General features: G+C 44.5%; 1 protein-coding gene across 1 annotated transcript; it reads right to left on the bottom strand.

Moving 5' to 3' along the window:
• Nucleotides 1–2730: 2730 nt before the first annotated feature.
• LOC114890713 (protein FAM205A-like) lies at nt 2731–9684 on the bottom strand. The gene is made up of 5 exons (XM_029214557.1): nt 9541–9684; nt 8918–8963; nt 8317–8377; nt 7193–7289; nt 2731–4007 (listed from the first exon to the last, which is right to left on the bottom strand). Exons 1-5 carry the CDS (start codon nt 9682–9684, stop codon nt 3540–3542), a joined length of 816 nt encoding a protein of 271 aa, XP_029070390.1. The 3' UTR covers nt 2731–3539.
• Nucleotides 9685–25613: the final 15929 nt, after the last annotated feature.

Below are 25613 nucleotides of genomic sequence, written 5' to 3'. Positions count from 1 at the left end.
CCTTGACTGGTTCTTTTCCATCAACATCCAACAAGCTATATCTCCTACCTTTAAAAAGCCCTCTTGGGGCTTCCCTGGTGGCACAGTGGTTGAGAGTCTGCCTGCCGATGCGGGTGACACGGGTTCGTGCCCCGGTCCGGGAGGATCCCGCATGCTGCGGAACGGCTGGGCGCATGAGCCATGGCCGCTGGGCCTGCGCGTCCGGAGCCTTGGCTCCGCGACGGGGGAGGCCACAGCTGTGAGAGGCCCGCGTACCGCAAAAAAAAAAAAAAAAAAAAAAAAAAAAGCCCTCCTGATGCTCTTTCCTCACTTTTCTGCACCTCTGTGGAACAAAACTCCCTAAAGCAGTTGGTTACACTTGCTATCACCAGCTGCTCTTCCTCTCTGACTTGGATCCACTCCAGTTATGCCTTTACCTCCACCTCTGACCTTAGTCTAGTCTTCTCAAGGCTATGAATGATCTCTGTGTTGTTAAATCTAATAATCAACTCTGAGTCCTCATCTTACTTGGCGGATTGGCAACTTTTCATGCAGTTGATCACTTTCTTCTTGAAACACCTTCCTCTCTTGGCTTCCAGTATGCCACCCTCTCCTGGTTCTCCTCCTACCTCACTGGCTACCACTTCTCAGTCTCTGCTTATTGGTTCCCACTTTTTTCTCCAATTTCTTAATGTTGGGGTGCCCCAAAGCCTGGTCCTAGATCTGTTCTTCATTTGCAGTCATTGCCTTGGTGATCTTATCCAGTCTCATGGTTTTACATCTCCATTTATCTATCTATCTATCTTATTCTTATTCTCCTAATTCTTCTCCTCCCCCTCCCCTCCCCCTCATTTTTCCCCTCCCCTCCCTCCCCCCTTCCTCCATTTCTTCATCATTATCATCATCATGTAATCTATCTTTCTATCTAATCATCTCCAGCCAGGACCTTCCGTGAGGACCATCAGGCTTCTTCTTTGAGAAAAGACTGTTGGAAGTATGGTCTCAGGCAGAAGCTGGGAGATTAGTCATGATACTACTGCAGTAATCATAGCAGCAGAGAGAGTGAGAAGTGGTCATGTTCTGAATTCATTTCATAAGGTAGAGACAACAGGATGGATTGGATGTGGATGGTTAGAAAAAAAATGTGAAGGATGACACCAACTCCTGGAAAGATGGAGTTGCTATTAACTGATGTTGTGAATACTGTGACTGGAGCGTGTATGTGCAATTAGATGATGGTTGGAATAGGGAATCAGGAGTTCACTGTTCTATAGAGGTGAATTTTGGACATTCAAGTATTTATGTTGATTAGACAATTTGGGCAGGTGAGACTGTCTATCACATCAAATCATGAGCTCTGTGGTGTAAGTCCTGTGTCTTTGTTGTGTTTACTGTAGTACCTTGCATATAGTAAGTAAGCAAATATTTTAATTGAATATAAGACACATCTCAAGTTTTTTTTTTTTTTTTTTGCGGTACGCGGGCCCCTCACTGTTGTGGTCTCTCCCGTTGCGGAGCACAGGCTCAGGACGCGCAGGCGCAGCAGCCATGGCTCACGGGCCCGGCCGCTCTGCGGCATGTGGGATCCTCCCGGACCGGGGCACGAACCCGTGTCCCCTGCATCGGCAGGCGGACTCTCAACCACTGCGCCACCAGGGAAGCCCTCAAGGTTTTTTTTTTTTTTAAGTTTTTTTCTTCCAGTTTTTTTTTGGCCACGCCGAGCGGCTTGTGGGATCTTAGTTCCCTGACCAAGGATTGAACCTGTGCCCTCTGCAGTGTAAGTGCGGAGTCCTAACCACTGGACCGCCAGGGAATTCCCCTTTCTTCCAGTTTTGAGATATAATTGACATTCGGCACTGTATAAGTTTAAGGTGTACAGCATAATCAAGGTTCTTTTTATTGTGACCCTGCTGGGGTCCTCATCAGCTGAGTACCCCAGTAATCCTGTGGCAGTATTCCCTATTCCACAGCACTCATCATACGAATGTAATGATTTGTCTGCCTGCCCAGCCCCGACTTTGGATTCAAGTACTATTAAGGTATTATTATGCAGCAGCCGCTGTCCTAAGTCCTGGATGTATAATACACTATTGTCTTACTCAGGCAAGAATGAGATACCTATGGATGAGAAACCTAACAAGCAGAGGCAGTAAACACAGGAGAAAGGGGGCAAAACTGAGATATATCGAGATTAGAACACAGTGACTGACTCCATGTTTGGGCTGAGCAAAACCATGGATTTATAGTTACACCAATCCCTGACACTGGGAAACAGATTTGTTGGGTGGAGGGTGAGTGTTCAGAAATTTTGAATTAATTTGCATTTCCTTTGGACAATAAGGCTCAACTCACTGCTTTTCATCACATGATGGACAACAGACTAAAACTCAGTTTATTCCTCTCCATCCTCTAAAAGCACTTGGGTATTGGGTGGCTTCCTGGCTCAACTTCTTTTGAGTACATAGCAAACCAGCCTTTTCTCTTATCATGCCTTCTTCAGGAACATGTCATCTTCTTTTTTAAAAAATATTTATTTATTTATTTTGGCTGTGCTGGATCTTAGTCGTGGCACACGGGATCTTCGTGGAAGCATGCGGGTTTCTTAGTTGTGGCATGCGGACGTCTTAGTTGCGGCATGCAGACTCTTACTTGCAGCATGCAGGATCTAATTCCCCGACCAGGGATTGAACCTGGGCCCCCTGCATTGGAAGCGCGGAGTCTTACCCACTGGACCACCAGGGAAGTCCCAGGAACATGTCAGCTTCTATCTCAGGGACTCAGACCCCCATCTACATGGTCTTCCTCTCTGCTTCTGTCCCTGCCTACCCTTGGGTGTGGGGGACAAGCCCCTCTCCATGTCCTACTGTGATCTTCATTCCAGGTGTCATTCATTCCATGCAGCTGTTAGGCAGTGGAAGTGGGATATAGGCAAGAGAGCTACAGCAGCCTCCTAGGTGAGTTCTCCAGAAAGATCTAACCAATAACCAAAAGGGAGCAGAAAGGGGAGATTCTACCATTTGCTTTTGATGTTAGTCATGTTAGCTATATGCTGTTGGTAAACAAAGCGCCTCCTCAAGGTTGGAAAACTGGCACTCCCCTCCAGATTGTGGGCATATATAGAAGTCATCAGTGAATTTTGCCTGTGGGATTCCTGGCCACTCCTTCTTGACAGTACTATCCTCACGTCCACATTGCTCCTCTGGGCCCAAGGACGCCATAATAGAAGTCAAGCCTGACCTTTACCTTCAGTGTACCTTAGACAAGGGCCTTCCTTCTCTGCTCCAGTTCCTTTATCCACAGTCCGGGGAGGGGGTGTTGTTGTGTGGAGTGCGACCCAGCTTAAGTGTGAGTTAAAACTCCTTCCCTAGATAAGAAGGACATTTACCTCCCTTATGCCTTCTCTGAACACACCACAGTAGAGAGGAGGAGCAGACAGACACCTCTCTGCTTAGAGATATAGAGTATATTTTGGGTGGCATTCTGCCCACCTGTACATTAATGAAAATGGCAGTAGCAGTCCTCTTCAAGGGATGCAGACGTTGAGGAGACTACAGAGTCTTTCAAATGCGCTGGGTCTTCTTGAGCAGACCAATGTTTCCATCTGAGGTGAGAGGTGAGAGTGAGGGTGGGTCCCCTGGTTGGATGGCACAAGCCACTTGAGGACAGTGCCGAGGGCAGCGGCGGGGGATGCCCAGGACTGAGGCAGAGTGGAGTTGATGGGAGTGGGAGCGGTGCCGGAGCTTACTGTCTGGGGAATGGGGACCATCCAAGAAGGTCAGGCCCACCTGCTTCTCAGTAGGCAGAAATTGGGCCTTTGGGTCCCCTCTTGTCTTCTCTGTCTTAGTTCGCCCCTTGGGACTTTTGGCTGGAGCCAGGCTCTTTGTTACATTTTCTTTTCTTGTGTTAGCCACTTTCTCACATGTGGAGGACATGGATTCCTCATGCCCTTTGCCTTTGGTTTTGGGGTTAATACAGTGTAGAAAAGATTTCATCTTATTTCTCAAGCCAGATTCTGGAAGGCTGGGCCTCTTCTGAGTATAGCCTGGCATCATCTGACCCTGCAAAACCTGACCTTGTAAAGTTTCGCCCTGCAATGGTTCACCCGGAGTGAGTTGGCCCAGGAAAGGCTGGCCCTATGATGCCTGGGGCACCACAGGCTGGACATTCTCAGGAACCCTTGCTGGTTCTCAGGGACGAACATTGAGCTTGGCTTGACTGTCTTGCAGGTCATTCTTCTCAGAGTCTTTCCCCCCAGGGACTCCAGGAGGTATCTCTGGGAATTTAAGCTGAGGGTGATGCTGGGGACTGTGCTGACAGGGAGCACCAAGGTGATAGCGATGTCTCTGTTGCCAGGGGCTGCAGGGTGTCTTGTTCAGAAGCATCCCTTCTGGTCTCTGGGCTTCAGCAGAGTGGCTTTTTTCTCTTGTGGAGGAGACTGCAAACCCGGCATCCCCTTCTCCGTGGTCCCCTGCCATTTTGGGTTTGCCTGGCTCCTCTCTCTTTTCTGCCAGTGTGGGGTCTTGGGCTGAGTCCTTGCTCTTGTCAGGGCTTTGGGGCTCCTCTAGGCTGGGGTTGTTCACACTGGCCTCCAGCTGAACACAAAGCACCTGGGTCTCTGTCATGTCCCCACTGGGTTATGAGATCTTGGAGGCCCAGTTGTGTTGCTTCTGTTTCTGATGCACTGCCTTTAACTCAGTGGCCAGTTGTTGTTTGAGGTGGAGCCATTCTGGATCCAGGGCACGTGGCATATCTGGTGGGATGGGGAGTTCCTGGAGCAGTGTTTTTCCGTGGTTGTTTAGACTCCCAAGAGACTCCTGTGTCCATATGTTCTCTGGCATTGCTACAGTTTGTTCCCTGGACTCCCTTGCCTTTAGGGGAATTCCCAATTGTGTCTCTAGGATCTTCTTCCTCAGATGGAAATTTAGTCTGGCCAAGGTGGGTTCCCCGAGTGAGTAGGGCTTCGCAGGCTCTGTCTGGCTTTCTAGAGGCACCATCTTGATTATTCCTTCCATCTGCACTTCAGCCTGGAATTCACCTGCAATGTCTGCACAAGTCTCGTTGGCATCTTGAAAGCCTGGCCCAGGACTTAGACCCTGCTCTTCAGGTAAGGTCATCTGAGTCAGAGGTTCTACTGGAAATTCGACAGACCAGGCACCATCTCTGTTTTCATAGCTTGGGAAGTTATTGCTGGGGCCATGGCCGTGGAGAGAGCCACATGATAAAGAGCAGGCATCCCTGACAAGAAGGCCAGATACTTGTGCCGTAAAGTTGTCTCCAGTTTTTCAATGGCTCCCTTGGACAGGGCTCGGGGCAGCTTAGGATGTTCAGTGTTAGCATCTGGTGAGGCTTGCTGCTGCTGGTCAAGGGCCGTTGGCATCCAGGGTGTAATTTTCTGTTGTTCTAGGGGCTTGCTTTCTGGGGTGCAGGTAAAGGGAGCCACTTCCAGGACCCCAGGAATTCTGCACTCCCAGGAGCCACATACGCAGACAGGAACCTTGCCCTGGTGAATCTGCCCACATTTGGAGTCGATGTGGCTCTGCAATATTGCCTTGGCCTGGTCAAACAAGTGCGGCATAGGGACTGACACTGGGTCCTTGACGGCTGGGAATGGGTTGCCAACGCCAATGCCCTCTAGAGCTGTAGGGTGGGGGACGTTCACATTGTCTAGGGCTGTGCTGCTCCAGGAGAGAGTCTGCTCGTCAGCAGGGGACAGGAGCAAATGGACGGACTGCTGGATCTTCTGGGGCAGGCCCCAGCGATGGTGAATCAACTGTCACTGGAGGTGGAATTCCAGCAGCCTCCTGGCATGCTCTGGGAACAAGAGTAGTTCTCTTGTGAGGACTGAGATGGGCTGCCCTGGCCAGGAAGTTGTCACAGTCTCAGAAGACTGGGCTTTGTCACAGGGCTTATACTGCATGGGGCTCTGGGTGTGCTGATTTCTCTGGAAAACATCTGGCAAGCCCCACTGAAGCTGGAGCTGCCTCTGCAGCAGGTGCCACTCCAAGGCTTCACACTCATCCAGGGTCAGAAACGGGATATTGATCTGAGCTTGTTGGTGCTCAGGTGGAGCAATCCAATTTGGGGAAGATGGAGAAGAGGGTGGAGCTGACTGGAGTGGAGTTTTAGGCATCAGAGGGAGGAAGGAGAGCTCCTTGAAGAGAAAAGGATGCTTGAAGGGGGCCTTGGACATGCTCCCGTTCATGGAGAGGCCTTGAGAACCCAAGAAAGTGTCAACCCAGGACTCACTGTGCAGAGAAGGGAGGCCACAGAATAGCTGGCTATATTTCGGCTGCACATGGCCCACTGAGTCGTTAGCCTGTTGCCCAGGCATTAGATAAAGGCCACTTAATTCTTTAAGGGCTGGAGAGGGCAAGGCTAGAGCCATATTGTCTGGGATTTGCTGGTAGTAGTGTCTTTGTTCTGGGTCCATAATGGACCACTTAGAAACCCAGAAGGCCTGGCTGGGCTGGCCGGCCATACGTGAACCCCAGTTCTGGTATGAAACGGTCCCAAATTTCTCAATAGAGAACTGAGAAGTATCATTCTGGATGAAAGAGACTGGTTGGTTACGTACAGGGTGGTAAAATAATGGCGGATCTGGTATAAGCTGCTTCAGGGACTCTTCCACACGTCTGGGGAGCCCCCACCTCTGGAAGTGCATCAGTCCTTTTGCATGTACCTCAAGAAGCCTCCGGACTTCAGTACTGAGGAATAACAGGTGGGCAGGGAGGACAGTGACCATATGTAAGGCCATAGCATGTGTCAGGGCTGTGATTTCTTGGTTCAGGGTCCGCAGGGAGACCTGAGAATTCAAGGGCTGCTGGCCTTGGTTCCCATAGACAAGGTTGGGGTTGCTCTGCATCATCTCCTGCAGGTTCACTGAAACCTTAGGTTCCTCAAACCTTGAAGAAAACATAGTCTCTGGGCCCCTGGGCACCTCTGGTACTTGAAATCCCTGCCTTAGCTTGAGGTGTTCAGCCCAGTAATCATGGATGCTAGCTGTACCAGTTGACTGGGCAGATGACTGGGTTAAGGATTTCTCTGACACTGTGAGGATTGCAGATGGAAGTGAAAGGTCTTTGGAGTGTGGGGAACGATGCTCCAGACTCTGCTCAGAAGACACTTTAGACGCGGACAAAATCTCTAGGTAAGAGCAGCCCTGTGACGGCCTCCTTGAAGTGGGGGAGGTCAGGGTGTTCTCACCCACCACCACCTGCTGAATCTCCAGAGCCATGGCATCGCAGGTTTGGCAGCAGGAATCTGCACACAGGAGCTGCCGCACGCTCCCCTCCTGAGGAAGCCAGCCCCGGCTGGGAGGGAAACATTGCAACTGTTTGTTACTGATGGAGTGACATCTGCCTCTTCACAAGTGTGTGGCCTGGAGATTGTGCCTGCCCTCCCCTAGTCCTGTAAACCCTGAGGCCTGCATCCTCTGGGTGTTTACTCATGTACTTTTTTTTTTTTTTTTCCCTAGGGAAATGCCATTTGGCAAGTTATGGTGGGCTGGGCTGAGGGCCTGGGGCTTATTGGGCGAGGTCTCAGACAACAGCTGGGAGCACAGGGCCTTGAGAGACTGGGAGGTGGGTGAGTTCCCTGCTGACCTGTGTTGAGAAGCTGAACTAGGAGAGGGAACCAGGTAGATGGGGGAGCCAATGGTTAGCTGATGGGGTAGCACCAGGAACATCACCAGGTGGAACCTGGAGTCATTCTCTTTTGGGGCTTAGGCCGCAGCCTGGTATTCAGTATTTCTAAACTGTAGAAAAGGAGATCCTTTTGGGAATTCTGTGTTCTGGGGATTAAAGGGTGTACACAACATCTCTTGAGAGTCCATCCCCATTCTCTAGAGATCTAGAGAAGAAGGGTATAATATATGACAAGCTCCTGTCTGAGGGCTGTCCCAGGAACTGGCCCCGCTGAAGACAGAACCAGAGGAGGTAATGTCAGCAGGGTCCAGGGGGCTGCCCTTGAAAGGGTGTAGCTGTAAAGAGCATATGAAAATGATGAAAATTATTCACTCAATTATCCATCCTCCTGACTGTAAAACTTGTCTTGTGGCTGAGTGCAAACCCATGTAGAGTCTTTTATGAACTATGCACTAGTGAAATTCTGAATTCCAGGGCCACTGTGAGCCTAGCACAGAGCAGAACTAGGAAACTCCTCTCTCCTGAAATATCTGATCCCCCTCTGCCCTGGCAACGCTCTCAACCAGTGCTCCAGGCTCCACTGTCTGGCTCCCTCTCAGCCCCTGTCCTTCTCCCCAACCCTGCCCCAGGCCAAGCAGAGAAATGATCACAGACCAGGCTGGGAGTTGGGAGACTGCAAAGAGCAGGAGATCACCTTTTCATGACAGAGAGCAGCTCCCACGGCTTTTCAGCTTCTTCCTGGGAAAGTCTCCTAGCTGAGAAACCAGCTTACATGGAGCAGGAGTGGACCCAGGGACATCCTATAGGAAGCTGAAGGCCTCTGCATGAGAGGAGACCGCAAACCCCAACAGTTAGTGCTGTGAGGCACGTCTGTGTACCACTCAACCAGGTATGGTGTGCTCTCCTGGACCTGCTCTCATTTGATCTTCACAACTACACTGTGAGTGAGGCAGGATCATCAGATGCCCATTTCATGGTAACAAGACTGAAAGATGAAGTGACTTCCACAGGGAAGTGGAAACTAGTAAACATAAAATTAGTAAACGACACAATTAAGGACTTCTTCCCTGCTTCCTCACTCTTCATTCCCAGGGGTAAGGTAGAGAATTTTGGAACATTCCCAGACTCTGATTTCCCACCCGAAACAGTTTTCTGGCAGATTTTGTCAACTTGGAGAACTTAAGCCTTCAGTGGTTAGAGCACCTGGCTCCTGGCACCAGGGGTCATCGAGGGACAGGGTTCATGGGAATCTCACCCACAGTGGAGGGGAGTCAGAGCAGAGACTTGGACTTTACCTCTTGATGCTGCATCTCTAGCCCTTTGTCTGACTTTTCGGTGACGCTTAAAGGTCAAAGAGAGTGTGAAGCTGGGACACGATTTTCTTTTTCATGTCTAAAGTGAAACAAAGGAAATATACATTTCCCAGTCTGTTTCTATATATCTGTCTGTATGTTATACACTGTCCTATATTGCCTTCCTGTACTCCACCCTTTCACCTGAATATTTCATTTTTCTATTTATTGTGTGCTTACTTCAGGGCTCTCCACATTCCATACCTCCTGTCCCCTTTCCCAGGACAATATTTTCAGGGGATTTAGTGTGACACAGGAGGAATAATGGAACTGATTAAATGGTTAGTGGTTCTCAGCCAAGGGCTTTTGCTTACTAAGTCCACCAATCAGAAAAATCCCCCATTTTGGGAGGTCAGAAGAGATCCAGTGAGGTAGATTCCATTTTACCTAGGACTCAACCCAAGCCAGATAGAGAGATTCTTGATTTTTCAATTAGAGTACACTGCAGGGATGGCCTGGCAAAGAATTATTTCTAGGCTCTGAGAAAGAGAATTACTATAAAGAGTAATTGAATGTATCTTATCTGAGGCTTGATTAGTTCAGCCATGGTCATAGTGTTTCCCTACCAGGCAGCAGCTCCTTTTAGGTTCCAGTGTTAATCCATGGTAACTCTTTTTCACTTGCCAGATAATTAGGATAATAATGAAGATGGAGCCATAGGTATATAAGGGATACCCCAAATCCCACAGAACAGAAGTCAGGCTCAGCATGGTCTAAACCTCATTAGCATAAGGAGACCAACCATCCCTATATGTAGGCATTCAGGGTCCTGGTGCCTGATGACTCCCAGTGCTATGCCTTGTGGCCTCCGCCTCACAGATGACAGAACCAGGCCACCAGACTGTATCACAAAGCCCTCCTGTTTCACAAGGCAGGTGTGGTGTCAAAGACCTTTACCTGTCTAGGGAAGCTCACTGGTGATTCAGTCTGTAGATGAGGGTGTCTGGTTGTCTGTAAGGACCGAAGGCGCCGCTCACAGGCAGTGTCTGTGCTCCCACTTTGTCTTCATTCTCCACACCCTCCACCAGCCTGACAGCTCGGCTCTCCCTTCGCAACAGTTGTCTGGTCACCCATCCCCCGAAAACTGAGGAAGAGCGGCTGGGACAGAGGAACCTCTATAAACTCCTCCACCTGTACTGGAAATATATGTGCGAAGCACACATGAATTTAGGGACAGCAGAGTCTGGTATGGCTTGGGAATGGAGAACTTTGATATTACAGGCAGTGGGTGATGGGAAACCAGAGGTGCATGAAGGGGACCATAGTTGATGTGGCAGGGAAAGGCCAAGGTGGCAGCATCTTTAAATTTAAATATGTGGCGGAAGGGAAGCCTCTATTCTGTGTGGTGGGAAGAGAATGTAAACACTGCCTTCAATGGAGGCACATGAATCTGGTTCACTTCTGGAGGACTATCCAAAGTTTTGTGTTCCAAAGCACCTCTACCCATGTGACAGCATTCCACTTGCTCAGGAAGATGACTTCCTACAGAGATAAGTGGCCACTTCCAACTAAGAATTATTGGAATATAGGGCCACTTCCATATATCTACTCTGGATATATGCTGTTTACCTGAGGAGTTTGTTTTTTTTTTAACCTGGATTTTGCTAACTTTTAGGAATGACAGGTGTTTTCCAACCAGCCCCAGGATCCATCACTCCTACACCTTGACTATTGATTTAGACATTATGTTACCTGCTTGGCTGTCTGTGGATATCGTGATATGACTCCAATATCTCAAAATTTCTGAATTTCCTTGAGAGTCTTTCCCTGGTAAAAGTGGTCTCCCAGCCAAAAAATTCTTGGCCTCAGTATCTCAGAAGTTACTACTTGGTCCTTCCTCCAGCATCCAGTCCTTCACCCATCTGGCATGGTGAGCCATCAATCTGTGCTTAGTCCTAAGCTGGGCAGTGTCAAGGGTACAAAGATATTTTAGTCATGCTGCCTTCCTACTTTCAAGACACTTCACTATCTGGTTTCCAAAAGAAGACTAATCCACACAAAGTAAGAGCCAGCAATGGATTTATTTATTTATTATTATTTTTTTTTTGCGGTACGTGGGCCTCTCACTGTTGTGGCCTCTCCCGTTGCGGAGCACAGGCTCCGGATGCGCAGGCTCAGCGGCCATGGCTCACGGGCCCAGCCGCTCCGCAGCATGTGGGATCTTCCGGGACCGGGACACGAACCCGTGTCCCCTGCATTGGCAGGCGGACTCTCAACCACTGCGCCACCAGGGAAGCCCAACATCCCATTCTTGAGGGGAAAAAGTATTGATGGATAGTCAGAGAAGGCTCCTGGGTGGAGAGACATTGGAGTTGAATGTCTAAGGGCAGGCTGTGGGTGAAAGGAGTGTGTGTAGGAGAGAAACTTACCAGTAGATGCATGGGCCATGGAGTTCATTTGGCAGTAAGAAATGCAATCTACCTCTAGCAGAGGTGCAGGTGGGTGGACTGGATTGGATTGAGGGGAAAGGTTGGAGGAGCAGGGATGAGGTCTTTTGATGGAGGCATTTATTTTATTTCAATAACTAAAAGTAATTGCTTTTTTTAAAAGTAGGCACACATATACATGGTACAAAATTCCAAAGGCAGAAGAAGGTATGTAGTATGTCTCTTTCTTACCCTTGTCTGCCGTTTTCCTTCCCTGTGTATCTTTCAGAATTGATTCGGCATAGGAGGCATAAATAAAGTGATATATTTTTCTTCACAAATGGAAACATATTACAGACACTTCTTATCCTGTTTTATTTAATAATATGAATATATCTTGTGTATATAATTTTCTTTGATGGCTGTACAGTCTTCTTTGATAGAGCTACAATACAACTTATCTTCAATGTCACATTCGGTTATTTAGTTATATGTAAATTTAGTTAATTACAGTTTTTTTGGCTCTGAATAATAGTGCTGACACGAACCTCATATATATGTCATTGTACACAAGTATGAATATATATGTAGGAGAAATTCCTAAGAGTTGAATTGATGGATAAAGAGGTTTGAGTATTTTAAATGTTGATATTGCCTAATTGCCCCACCAGTTGTATGGATTTGTGCCCTCACCAAAACTGCCTAAGGGTGCCTCTATTCCCCTACATGTCACATTTTTTATCCTTGTCAACCTGAGAAGTGATAAATGTATCTTGTATATTTACAAATTTATTTTAAGGTAGGCTAGGCACCTTTTTGTATGTTTATTTCCTTTTTTGTTAATTATCTGTTACTATTTTTTGCCAATAGATTATTTATCTTTACTTATTGATTTACAACTACTTTTTAATATTATGAAAATTAGCTCTTTGCATATGCATTGCAAATATTTTTTTTATTTTTGAATTTTTAAAATTTATTTTTTATACAGCAGGTTCTTATTAGTTATCTATTTTATACATATTAGTGTATATAGGTCAATCCCAATCTCCCAATTCATCTCACCACCACTGATCCCCGCCCTGCCCCGCTTTCCCCGCTTGGTGTCCATATGTTTGTTCTCTACATCTGTGTCTCTATTTCTGCCTTGCAAACTGGTTCATCTGTACCATTTTTCTAGATTCCACATATATGCATTAATATACAATATTTGTTTTTCTCTTTCTGACTTACTTCACTCTGTATGACAGTCTCTAGGTCCATCCACGTCTCTACAAATGACCCAATTTTTGTTCTTTTTTATCTCTGAGTAATATTCCATTGTATATACGTACCACAACTTCTTTGTCCTTTCACCTGTCGATGGGCATTTAGGTTACTTCCGTGACATAGCTACTGTGAATAGTGCTGCATTGAACGTTGGGGTGCATATGTCTTTTTGAATTATGGTTTTCTCTGGGTATATGCCCAGTAGTGGGATTGCTGGGTCATATGGTAATTCTATTTTTATTTTTTAAGGAACCTCCATACTGTTCTCCATAGTGGCTGTATCAGTTTACATTCCCACCAGCAGTGCAAGAGGGTTCCCTTTCCTCACACCCTCTCCAACATTCGTTGTTTGTAGATTTTCTGATGATGCCCATTCTAACCGGTGTGGGGTGATACCTAATTGTAGTTTTGTTTTGCATTGCTTTAATAATTAGTGATGTTGAGCAGCTTTTCATGTGCCTCTTGGCCATCTGTATGTCTTCTTTGGAGAAATGTCTATTTAGGTCTTCTGCCCATTTTTGGATTGGGTTGTTTGTTTTCTTAATATTGAGCTGCATGAGCTGTTAATATATTTTGGAGATTAATCCTTTGTCCGTTGATTCGTTTGCAAATATTTTTTCCCGTTCTGAGGGTTATCTTTTCGTCTTGTTTATGGTTTCCTTTGCTGTGCAAAAGCTTTGAAGTTTCATTCGGTCCCATTTGTTTATTTTTGTTTTTATTTCCATTACTCTAGGAGGTGGATCAAAAAAGATCTTGCTGTGATTTATGTCAAAGAGTGTTCTTCCTATGTTTTCCTCTAAGAGTTTTATAGTGTCCGATCTTACATTTAGGTCTCAAATCCATTTTGAGTTTATTTTTGTGTATGGTGTTAGAGAGTGTTCTAATTTCATTCTTTTACATGTAGCTGTCTGCTTTTCCCAGCACCACTTATTGAAGAGGCTGTCTTTTCTCTATTGTATATCCTTGCCTCCTTTGGCATAGATTAGTTGACCATAGGTGCGTGGGTTTATCTCTGGGCTTTCTATCTTTTTCCATTGATCTATATTTCTGTTTTTGTGCCAGTACCATATTGTCTTGATTACTATAGCTTTATAGTATAGTCTGAAGTCAGGTAGTCTGATTCCTCCAGCTCTGTTTTTTTCCGTCAAGACTGCTTTAGCTATTTGGAGTCTTTTGTGTCTCCATACAAATTTTAAGATTTTTTGTTCTAGTTCCGTAAAAACTGCCATTGGTAATTTGATAGGGATTGCATTGAATCTGTAGATTGCTTTGGGTAGTATAGTCATTTTCACAATGTTGATTCTTCCAATCCAAGAACATGGTATATCTCTCCGTTGGTATCATCTTTAATTTCTTTCATCAGTGTCTTATAGTTTTCTGCATACAGGTCTTTTGTCTCCCTAGGTAGGTTTATTCCTAGGTATTTTATTCGTTTTGTTGCAGTGGTAAATGGGAGTGTTTCCTTAATTTCTCTTTCAGATTTTTCATCATTAGTGTATAGGAATGCAAGGGATTTCTGTGCATTAATTTTGTATCCTGCAACTTTACCAAATTCACTGATTAGCTCTAGTAGTTTTCTGGTGACATCTTTAGGATTCTCTATGTATAGTATCATGTCATCTGCAAACAGTGACAGTTTTACTTCTTCTTTTCCAATTTGTATTCCTTTTATTTCTTTTTCTTCTTTGATTGCCATGGCTAGGACTTCCAAAACTATGTTGAATAATAGTGGTGAGAGTGGACATCCTTGTCTTGTTCCTGATCTTAGAGGAAATGCTTTCAGTTTTTCACCACTGACAATGATGTTTGCTGTGGGTTTGTCGTATATGGGCTTTATTACGTTGAGGTAGGTTCCCTCTATGCCCACTTTCTGGAGAGTTTTTATCATAAATGGGTGTTGAATTTTGTCAAAAGCTTTTCATGCATCTATTGAGATGATCATATGGTTTTTATTCTTCAATTTGTTAATATGGTGTATCACATAGATTGACTTGCATATATTGAAGAATCCTTGCATCCCTGGGGTAAATCCCACTTGATCATGGTGTATGATCCTTTTAATGTGCTGTTGCATTTTGTTTGCTAGTATTTTGTTGAGGATTTCTTCAGTGATCTCTTGGTTATTTAGTAACGTATTGTTTAGCCTCCATGTGTTTGTGTTTTTTACGTTTTTTTCCCTGTAATTGATTTCTAATCTCATAGCATTGTGGTCAGAAAAGATGCTTGATATGATTTCAATTTTCTGAAATTTACTGAGGCTTGATTTGTGACCCAAGATGTGATCTATCCTAGAGAATGTTCCATGTGCACTTGAGAAGAAAGTGTAATCTGCTGTTTTGGATGGAATGTCCTATAAATATTAATTAAATCTATCTGGTCTATTGTGTCATTTAAAGCTTCTGTTTCCTTATTTATTTTCACTTTGGATGATCTGTCCATTGGCATAAGTGAGATGTTAAAGTCCCCCACGATTATTTTGTTACTGTCGATTTCCTCTTTTATGGCTGTTAGCAGTTGCTTTATATATTGAAGTGCTCCTGTGTTGTGTGTATATATATTTATAATTGTTATATCTTCTTCTTGGATTGATCCCCTGATCATTATGTAGTGTCCTTCCTTGTCTCTTGTAACATTCTTTATTTTAAAGTCTATTTTATGTGATATGAGTATTGCTACTCCTGCTTTCTTTTATTTCCATTTGCATGGAATATCTTTTTCCGTCCCCTCACTTTCAGTCTGAATGTGTCCCGAGGTCTGAAGTGGGTCTCTTGTAGACAGCATATATATGGGTTTTGTTTTTGTATCCATTCAGTGAGCCTGTGTCTTTTGGTTGGATCATTTAATCCATTCACGTTTAAGGTAAGTATTGATATGTATGTTCCTATTACCATTTTTTAATTGTTTTGGGTTTTTTTTTTTTTAGGTCCTTTTCTTCTCTTCCCACTTAGAGAAGTTCCTTTAGCATTTGTTGTAGAGTTGGTTTGGTGGTGCTGAGTTCACTTAGCTTTTGCTTGTCTGTAAAGCTTCTGATTTCTCCATCGAATCTGAATGAGATACTTGCTGGGTAGAGTAATCTTGTTGTAGGTTCTTCCCTTTCATCACTTTAAGTGTATCATGCCACTCCCTTCTGGCTTGTAGAGTTTCTGCTGAGAAATCAGCTGTTAACCTTATGGGAGTTCCCTTGTATTTATTTGTCATTTTTCCCTTGCTGCTTTTAAAAATTTTTCTTTGTCTTTGATTTTTGCCAATTTGACTACTATGTGTCTCGGCATGTTTCTCCTTGGGTTTATCCTGTATGGGACTCTCTGTGCTTCCTGGACTTGGGTAGCTATTTCCTTTCCCATGTTAGGGAAGTTTTCGACTATAATCTCTTCAAATGTTTTCTCTGGTCCTTTCTCTCTCTCTCCTCCTTCTGGGACCCCTATAATGTGAATGTTGTTGCATTTAATGTTGTCCCAGAGGTCTCTTAGGCTGTCTTCATTTCTTTTCATTCTTTTTTCTTTATTCTGTTCTGCAGCAGTGAATTCCACCATTCTGTCTTCCAGGTCACTTATCCGTTCTTCTGACTCAGTTATTCTGCTATTGATTTCTTCTAGTGTATTTTTCATTTCAGTTATTGTATTGTTCATCTGTTTCTTTGTTCTTTAATTCTTCTAGGTCTTTGTTAAACATGTCTGCATCTTCTCGATCTTTGCCTCCATTCTTTTTCCGAGGTCCTGGATCATCTTCACTATCGTTATTCTGAAGTCTTTTTCTGGAAGGTTGCCTATCTGCACTTCATTTAGTTGTTTATCTGGGGTTTTATCTTGTTCCTTCATCTGGTACATAGCCCTCTGCCTTTTCATCTTGTCTTATCTTTCTGTGAATTTGGTTTTTGTTCCACAGGCTGCAGGATTGTAATTCTTCTTGCTTCTGCTGCCTGCCGTCTGGTGGATGAGGCTATCTACGAGGCCTGTGCAAGTTTCCTGATGGGAGGGACTGGTGGTGGGTAGAGCTGACTGTTGCTCTGGTGCACTGGAGCTCAGTAAAACTTTAATCCGCTTGACTACTGATGGGTGGGGCTGGGTTACCTCCCTGTTGGTTGTTTGGCCTGAGGCAACCCAACACTGGAGCCTACCTGGGCTCTTTGGTGGGGCTAATGGCGGACTCTGGGAGGGCTCATGCCAAGGAGTACTTCCCAGAACTTCTGCTGCCAGTGTCCTTGTCCCCACAGTGAGCCACAGCCACCCCCTGCCTCTGCAGGAGACCCTCCAACACTAGCAGGTAGGTCTGGTTCACTCTCCCCTGGGGTCACTGCTCCTTCCCCTGGGTCCCGATGTGCACACTACTTTGTGTGTGCCCTCCAAGAGTGGAGTCTCTGTTTCCCCCAGCTCTGTCAAAGTCCTGCAATCAAATCCCAGTAGCCTTCAAAGTCTGATTCTCTAGGAATTCCTTCTCCCGTTGCCGGACCCCCAGGTTGGGAAGCCTGACGTGGGGCTCAGAACTTTCACTCCAGTGGGTGGACTTCTGTGGTATAAGTCTTCTCCCGTCTGTGAGTCACCCACCCAGCAGTTATGGGGTTTGATTTTACTGTGATTGCGCCCCTCCTACAGTCTCATTGTGGCTTCTCCTTTGTCTTTGGATGGTGGGTATCTTTTTTGGTGAGTTCCAGTGTCTTCCTGTCGATGATTGTCCAGCAGCTAGTTGTGATTCTGGTGTTCTCGCAAGAGGGAATGAGAGCACGTCCTTCTACTCCGCCATCTTGGTTCCAAAACTACCACATCTTCTTTATCCATTCATCTGTTGAAGGACATTTAGGTTGCTTCCATGTCTTGGCTATTGTAAACAGTACTGCTATGAACATTGGGGTGCATGCATCTTTTTGAATAAGAGATTTTCGGATATATGCCCAGGAGTGGGATTGCTTGATCATATGGTATCTCTACTTTTAGTTTTTTAAGGAACCTCCATAATGTTCTCCATAGTGGCTGCACCAATTTACATTCCCACCAACAGTGTGGAAGGGTTCCCTCTTACACACCCTCTCCAGCATTTAGTATTTGTAGACTTTTTGATGATGGCCAATTCTGACTGGTGTGAGATGATACCTTATTGTAGTTTTGATTTGTATTTCTCTAATAATTAGCGATGTTGAGCATGTGCCTGCTGGCCATCTGTATGTCCTCTTTGGAGAAATGTCTATTTAGGTCTTCTGCCCATTTTTTGATAGGTTGTTTGTTTTTTGGTATTCAGCTGTATGGGCTATTTGTATATTTTGGAGATTAAGCCCTTGGCAGTCACATTGTTAGCAAACGTATCCTCCCAGTCTGTAGGTTGTCTTTTTGTTTTGTTTATGGTTTCCTTGCTGTGCAAAAGCTTATAAGTTTGATTAGGTCCCATTTGTTTATTTTTGCTTTTATTTCTTTTGCCTTGGGAGACTGACTTAAGAAAACTTTGCTATATATCAGAGAATGTTTTGCCTATGTTCTCTTCTAGAAGTTTTATGGTGTCATGTCTTATATTTAAGTTTTTAAGCCATTTTGAGTTTTTTTTTGTGTGTATTGTGTGAAGGAGTGTTCTAACTTCATTGATTTACATGCTGCTGTCCAGCTTTCCCAATACTACTTGCTGAAGAGACTATCTTTTCCCTATTGTATATTCTTGCCTCCTTTGTTGAAGATTAATTGACCATAGGTGTGTGGGTTCATTTCTGGGCTCTCTGTTCTGTTCCATTGATCCATATATGTTTTTGTGCCAATACCAAGCTGTTTTGATTACTCTAGCTTTGTAGTATTGTCTGAAGTCTGGGAGGGTTATATCTCCAGATTTGTTCTTTTTGCTCAGAATTGCTTTGGCAGTTCTGGGTCTTTTGTGGTTCCATATAAATTTTAGGATTATTTGTTCTAGTTCTGTGAAAAATGTCATGGGTAACTTGATAGGGATCACATTAAATCTGTAGATTGCTTTGGGTAGTATGGCCACTTTAACAATATTAATTCTTCCAATCCAAGAGCATGGGCTATCTTTCCATTTCTTTGAATCATCTTCAGTTTCCTTTATCAATGTTTTATAGTTCTCAGCATATAAGTCTTTCACGTCCTTTGTCAAGTTTATTCCTAAGTATTTTATTTTTTGATGCAATTTTATTTTATTTTATTTTATTTATTTATTTATTTATTTGGCGGCTTGTGGGATCTCAGTTCTCTGACCAGGGATCGAACCTGGGCCATGGTAGTGCAAGCCTGGAATCCCAACCACTAGGCCATCAGGGAACTCCCTGATGCGATTTTAAAAAGGATTGTTTTTTATTTTCCCTTTCTGATATTTCATTGTTAGTGTAAAGAAATGCAGATTTCTGTATGTTAATCTTGTATCCTGCTACCTTGCTGAATTTATTTATCAGTTCTGGTAGTTTTCGTGTGGAGTCTTTAGGGTTTCCTATATATAGTATCATCGTTTTATTATTTATTTTTATTGGAGTATAGTTGCTTTCCAATATTGTGTTAGTTTATACTGTACAGCAAAGTGAATCAATACAAAGAAACAATTACTACATGTTATTTTAAAAACCTCTTCTTATTATCTATTCAAAACCAAAATAGATCCTTACATTTAAGATAATTTAGGAATAGTCCCACCTGAACCTGGGATGGATTTTAACCTTCAGCAACTTCCTTGAACTTGAAAATTCCATAATACAAGAACAAGAAGACTTTCTACCAAACAGCACTGAATGACTGGTTAATAAAAATCAAATAAGGTGAATATACAAGTAAAAAGCAGCTTGTATTAGCTTTTAAATAGCAGGTCAGGAAACCTACAAAATAGCTTTTTTTCCTTCCCTATATGTATTGTAAGGCCTAAAGTTTCATGTGCTGCCTTGACATCTTTGAGCCTTACAGGGTCCCAGAGGCCTAACCATGAGTTCTACTCTCACCAGATATGCCCCTCGCCCAGTGGGAAAAGTCCCCTACTCACTAGTTTCCCTGTCAGCTGGACCAGCTGAACGTGACCCGTCCTCAACTTAATGGGCTTCACCTCCCCACAGCATGTGGATTATTCAAACAAACCAATCACATCCTCCCATGGGAACCAAGGGTCACCTCACCCTCTTGTTACTACAAAGCCTGCCTCTTGTAGCCCCTGTTTGTTCAGTCTATTTCTGAGAGCAGCGTAGTGTGGCACTACATGGTGTTTTGTGTCCTCCTCCCCTGGGCTGTGAATATATGTGATTAATAAATTGCTGTCAATCCCATGGGTCCAGTGTCAGGTGTTGTGAAGAGAAGGTGAACAGAATACTTTATCTCCTACCCAATCAGCTCCTGCTTCCTGCAGCTACTGCCACCTTTTTGTTGCTGCAACATTTCTCAGTCTCCCATTAGCCTGACCTCTTGCCCCAGACAAAATCATCAGATCCAGCAAACTTGGCACCAGCTCCAACTGGTGCACTGTTTACCTTACAGATAACCCACAATCACTGTCATCCCACTAAGCCATTAAAACCATCTGCTGCAAACTCCTCTATGGCAACTTACCCAGCCCTTGCTCCTCTGTCTCAGAGCTGAGGAGTCAGAGCCAAAGCCAATCTTATGCCTTTTTGTAGACTAGGCATTTAGTACAGGTTTACTTATTGATTTGGTACCTACTGACAGAGGGTGCTTGTGTGGATAGGACAGTGGGATCAGTGTCTTTCTAAACAAGGGCAAACTCATGTAATGAACACACTGGCGGAGCACAGGCTCCGGACGCGCAGGCCCAGCGGCCATGGCTCACGGGCCTAGCTGCTCTGTGGCATGTGGGATCCTCCCGGACCGGGGCACGAACCCGTGTCCCCTGCATCGGCAGGTGGACTCTCAACCACTGTGCCACCAGGGAAGCCCCTAGCACCATTTATTGAAGAGACTGTTCTTCCTCATTGAATGGTCTTGGCACTCTTGTCAAAAATCAGTTGGCCATCAGTTGGCCATAGATAGTTTATCCCTGGACTCTTAATTCTATTTCATTGATGTATATGTCTCTCCTTGTGCCAGTAACACACTTAGTTACTGTTGCTTTGTAATAAGTTTTGAAATTGGGAAATGTGAGTCCTCCTACTTTATTCTTTTTTAGAATTGTTTTGGTTATTCAAGGTCCCTTGAAGTTCCATGTGTGTTTTGGAATCAGCTTGTCAATTTTTACAAAGAAGTCAGCTGAGATTCTGGTAGGTGTTGTGTTGAATCTGTAGATCAATCTAGGGAGTATTGCCATCTTGATAATGTTGTCTTCCAATCCATGAACCTGAGATTTAAAAAAAAATCTTTTTTCCTTAAATTTCTTTAAAAAAAAAATAGTAGTTGATTTACAGTGCTGTTAGTTTTGGTATATAGTGAAGTGATTCATAAAAAAATCCTTACTTAGATCTTTTTAAATTTCTTTCAATAATTTTTCAGTTTTCAGAGTGTACATTTCTCACTCCTTTTGTAAATTTATTCCTAAGTATCATTTTTCCTGATGCTATTAAGAATGGAAGTTTTAAAATATTTCATTTTCAGGTTATTCATTGAAAGTATGTAAAAATACAACTGATTTTTGTATACTGAGCTTGTAATCTGCAACCTTGCTGAACTCATTTATTAATTCTAGTAGTTTTAAGTGCATTTCTTACGACTTTTCTATGTATAAGATCATGTGTTCTGTGAATAGATATAGTTTTACTTTTTCCTTTCCAATCTGGATGCCTTTTACTTCTTTTTCTTGCCTAATAGACCTGGCTAGAACCTCCAGTACAATGTGAATATAAGTAGTGAGAATGAACATTCTTTTCTTTTTCAAGATCTTAGGGGGGAAAGTATTCAGTCTTTTACCATTAAGTGATGTTAGTGGTGGTTTTTTTGTAGATGCCCTTTATCAGGCTGGGGAAATTCCCTTTTACTCCTAGTTTTTTGAGTGTGTTTATCACGAAGGGTTGTTCCCTGGTTGCTCTTATGTCATGCTGGAAGACAGATGCACACACTAAACATGGGATTGCTCTTCTTGACCAGCCAATGGCCTCTCACCTATTCTCCCTGCTGGTAGCAGTGTGAGTAAGCTAGGGGTTCAGTCAGCACTAAAAGATTATTCTAGGAATGTTGTGCTTATGGCCTAAAGAATTCAAGAAAAGACATGGTTGGAGGTACATTGTTCTACATTTACATTATAAAATTCCAAAGGGTAAATTTAACAATCTAGAAAACAAATTACCATTCAAACTTGACTATATACTCTGGGTAAGATTTGCATTTGTGCTCATCATTAATGAAACACTGTAGCAACCAATGAAAGAGTCTTTAGAAGCCTGTATTCACAGGTGGCAAGATGGATGATGTGGTGGCATAAGTAATGATGTAACTAGCGTTAAATAAATGGTATTAGGAAACTAGAGAGGCAAGAAGATCTATATTGTTTCAAAACAAAAAGGTTCTGAAGTTATGATCTTGTGAGTAATAATACCATCATTACCTTTTTCTCATGTGTGAGATGTGAAATTAGCTAGGAATGATGCATCTGAAATAAAGACAAAAAGAGATGGTTCTTAGTACCAAGAATTTTATGTGCACTGATATGACAGCAAGCAAATATGTAAGTCCCACTTCTTTACCCATTACCCCAAATCTTCATTAATAAAATATTATACTTCACATGGGGTCATGAATTTCATAATACATATTTTAATCAAATTGTTTACATAATCAGGGTCCTTGCAAAAACATTTACTTGGGATCCTGCATATTGTAAACATGGTCCTGGAGGCTGTACAGTAAAACCAACGGTTAGGAGTATGGGCTCTGGAGTCAGAATACCCAGATTCCACTTATTAGCTAGGTGACCTTGGACAGGTTGTTTAATCTCTCTGTGCCTCACTTTCTACATCTGTGTAATGTAAACAATGAAAGTATGGTACTTCATGGTGACGTTGTGAAGTTTAAATTACTTAATATGTACATTGTTTAGTGTGTGGCATTTCATTTAAAAGTGAGAGCAATATATAGCACTGTACTTTAAGACCTTGTACTGTCTTCCCTACTGGTAAGTTTCATGGTAGTAAGGACAAAATGAGTTCCTCTTTGTATTCCCCACACGATGAAGCGAATTGTATTTGTGACATAGAAACTGAATTCATCTGGAAACTTGGGGTATATTAAAATGTAAATAAAATATTTAAAAAATAAAAAAATAATTTAAATAAAAAGAGCCTCAGCATATCGTTTGTATTTCTTTAGTTATTGCTTTATAATTAGTTGTTGGGGGGCTTCATGACTTTTAACTTTTTTTGTTACCCCCACTTTCTTCAAAGTACCTAGTTCGGTAAAAATGCACATTACAGCCCTCAGAACGGCTAACTGGATAGTCTGAAGGACAAGGGTGCTGCAGCAAAAAGTGGGCCACATCCGGGTACAGCTTTGCTGATGGAGACAGAAGACCAATCATCTCAGAAAGCGGCGCACAGAAAGAGTTGGGCCAGTCAAGCCCTTTGTGAGGCTCATTTGGGCCCTCCGTTGTGCGGTACTGCTAAAGTCTATGCCCTGATGCCAGGGGTCGTGGGGCCGGAGGCCTGAGTGGGCAGCTGGCCTCGGTAGGAGAGGCTGGCTTCAGCCGAGGCCGCCGGGTGAGTCATTCTCACCTCCCCAGGCAGGAGCGGGCGGCCAGACGCTTCGCCCCGGCGCGGGCGGTACTGGGAGGTGCCGCAGCCCCCGAGGAGCCCCCTCCCGGGCCGCCTCCTCCGGGCGGGCACTAACCCTGCCGCGGCGCTGGTGGGGAGCGCCCACTGGCACCCGGACCCACAGCTCTTCGGGGCGGGCCGCCGCTCCTCAGCCGTCCTTTGGCGCCTCATCCCGCTTGCTGTAGCCGACTGAAGCGCGCGAGAGGAGCGTGGAGGAGCAGGAGGGCGGGGCGGGGCGGAGCGCACGTCTCCAGGCCCGCGGATTTCGTCTCGCGCGTGCGCACGCGCCATACCCGCGTGGGGCGCGGAGGGTGGGTGTGTTCTAGACGCGCGGGCTGACGCCATCTCACCGTGCTGCTCCAAGCGCGCCGCTTGCTCCCAGCGCTCGGGTAATTCGGGTAAGCCGGGTAGGCCAGGGTCAGCCAGCGCCGGACCAGCGTCCAGCATCGTGGCCGTCCCGGTAAGCGGGGGCGGGGTCGGCGGGGACCTGGCAGGCACCGTGAGGGGCGGGTCTGCGGGCAGCGTACTCTGAGGTGTTGTATTGGAGCCGCCCCCGAGGGGGTCCCTGTGCATATGAGCCACGAGTGTCCCTGCCTCTACCCCTTGGGAGCGTCCCGGAAGCGGTGTGCGGAGCCGCCCCCATGGAAGACCCACGTGCGAATGGAGACTCTCAGGGCTCTCTCTGCATTTGCTGCCACGGGGAGTCCCTGTGTGCAGGACACCAGTCCCAGAGAGACCAGCTGTGTACATACGGGACGGCAAGGGTGGTCTCTGGTGTTGTCTCAGTGGAAGAGCATTTGGGAACATGGGGAGCCTCGGGAGCCTGCACTGTGGAGATGGACCCCACAGAGGACCGCTGTATATATACAGGAGGACCTGAGACTGTTCCTCAGAACTGCCTGGAAGGAATCTCTAACCGGAAGGAGAGGTTCAGGAGTAACTTCCCTTACGTCCAAAGGTCTTTGGCCTTGACCTCCTTGAGGGTTCAATGTGCCTTAAGTTGTGATCCCTCCAACGTGGTCAAGAGGCAGGGGCCCTGTGGGACTGCGCCTTTGTCCATTCCTCCCCGAACCCTGTTAGAATGTGTATTCTCCGTGGTAGCCCAGTTGGCTTCAAGCTGGATTTTAGTGGAGGCAGGAACTTATGTAGGAGGACAAGGTGTAAGAGAGGAGAGGACCAGAGAGACCTCTGAAGCAAAGAAAGGAGATTTGAGGCTCTGGGCTTGACTCTCAGGAAGAAAACAGTAAAATCAGGTAGAATAACTGGCAGATCCTGTAAAGAAAGTACTTTGAAGGAAAAAAAGGATACGTAGGATTATTGAGCACCAGTGTGCGAGGCACTATACTAGCTATGTTTAATCGTATAACTCTTAAAATAACGTTGTGAAATTATCCCTTGAGGGATAATTAAACTGAGACTTAGATTAAGCAACTTGATAAAGGTCATAAAGGTTGGAATCATGAAATCTGTTTTTCAGATTTTATTTGGGAAGAAATATTAGAGGCAGAAGCAAGAGTATATGTTTGCCTAAATTTAAGAGCTAGAACTATAAAACTCTTAGAAGAAAGCAGGTGAAAATCTCCGTGACCTTGGATTTGGGAATGGTTTCTTAATATGACATTAAAAGCACAACAAAAGAAAAAAATAGATAAATTGGACTTCATCAAAATTTAAATCTTTTGCGTTTCAAAGGGCACTATCATTTGATAGTGAGAAGACAACCCATGGAATGGGAGGAAATATTTGCAAATCATATAGCTGATAAGGGATTAATAATCCAGTTAAAAAAAGAACTCCTACAACTCAACAACAGCAAAAAATCCAGCCCAATTCAAAAATGGGAAAAGGACATGAATAGACATTTCTTCAAACAAGATATACAGATGGCCAAGCAGCACATGAAAAGATGCTCAACATCATTAGTCATTAGGGAAATGCAAATGAAAACCGCAGTGAGATATTACTTCACATCCACAGCAGGCTATTCTCAAAAAGAAAAAAAAAAGGAAAATAACATGTTTGCAAGGATGTGGAAAAATTAGAATTCTGCTGCATTGCTGGTGGAAATGTAAAGGGTGCAGCTGCTGTAGAAAATGTTTCATGGTTCCTCAAAATGTTAAAAAGAACTTCCATATAACCTAGCAATTCTACTCTGGGGTAAATATCCAAAAGAAATGTGATGTGTTATGGAAACTGACTAAATTCCAAAATTTAGTAGCTTTCTCCTGTGATCAGAGAGATCCCTACTTCCCTTTTCAAAGGTTTCTTTTGCTTTATTACTGCCTGGGGTTTACCCCTCCCCATGTTCTAAAGATCACAGTTAGTTACATTTTTGAGCCTTTTACAA

This window comes from Monodon monoceros, unplaced genomic scaffold (assembly GCF_005190385.1).
Source record: "Monodon monoceros isolate NGI ecotype Baffin Bay Population unplaced genomic scaffold, NGI_Narwhal_1 Contig6264_ctg1, whole genome shotgun sequence".
NCBI classification, from domain to species: domain Eukaryota; kingdom Metazoa; phylum Chordata; class Mammalia; order Artiodactyla; family Monodontidae; genus Monodon; species Monodon monoceros.
The sequence above is the reverse complement of the archived record's forward strand: the minus strand, read 5'-3'. Positions and strand labels throughout refer to the sequence as shown.

What these genes read in the sequence shown, in the direction of transcription:
- LOC114890713 (XM_029214557.1), bottom strand. Translation starts at nt 9,684, where the DNA reads ATGCTGAGCCTGACTTCTGTTCTGTGGGATTTGGGGTATCCCTTATAT. An exon ending in CTAAAAGGAGCTGCTGCCTG is followed by an intron (nt 8,964 to 9,540) that starts GTAGGGAAACAC and finishes TTGACCTTTAAG; the next exon opens with CGTCACCGAAAAGTCAGACA. An exon ending in TGGCTCTGGAGATTCAGCAG is followed by an intron (nt 4,008 to 7,192) that starts GTGGTGGTGGGT and finishes TATACTCAGAAG; the next exon opens with AGGCCCAGCCTTCCAGAATC.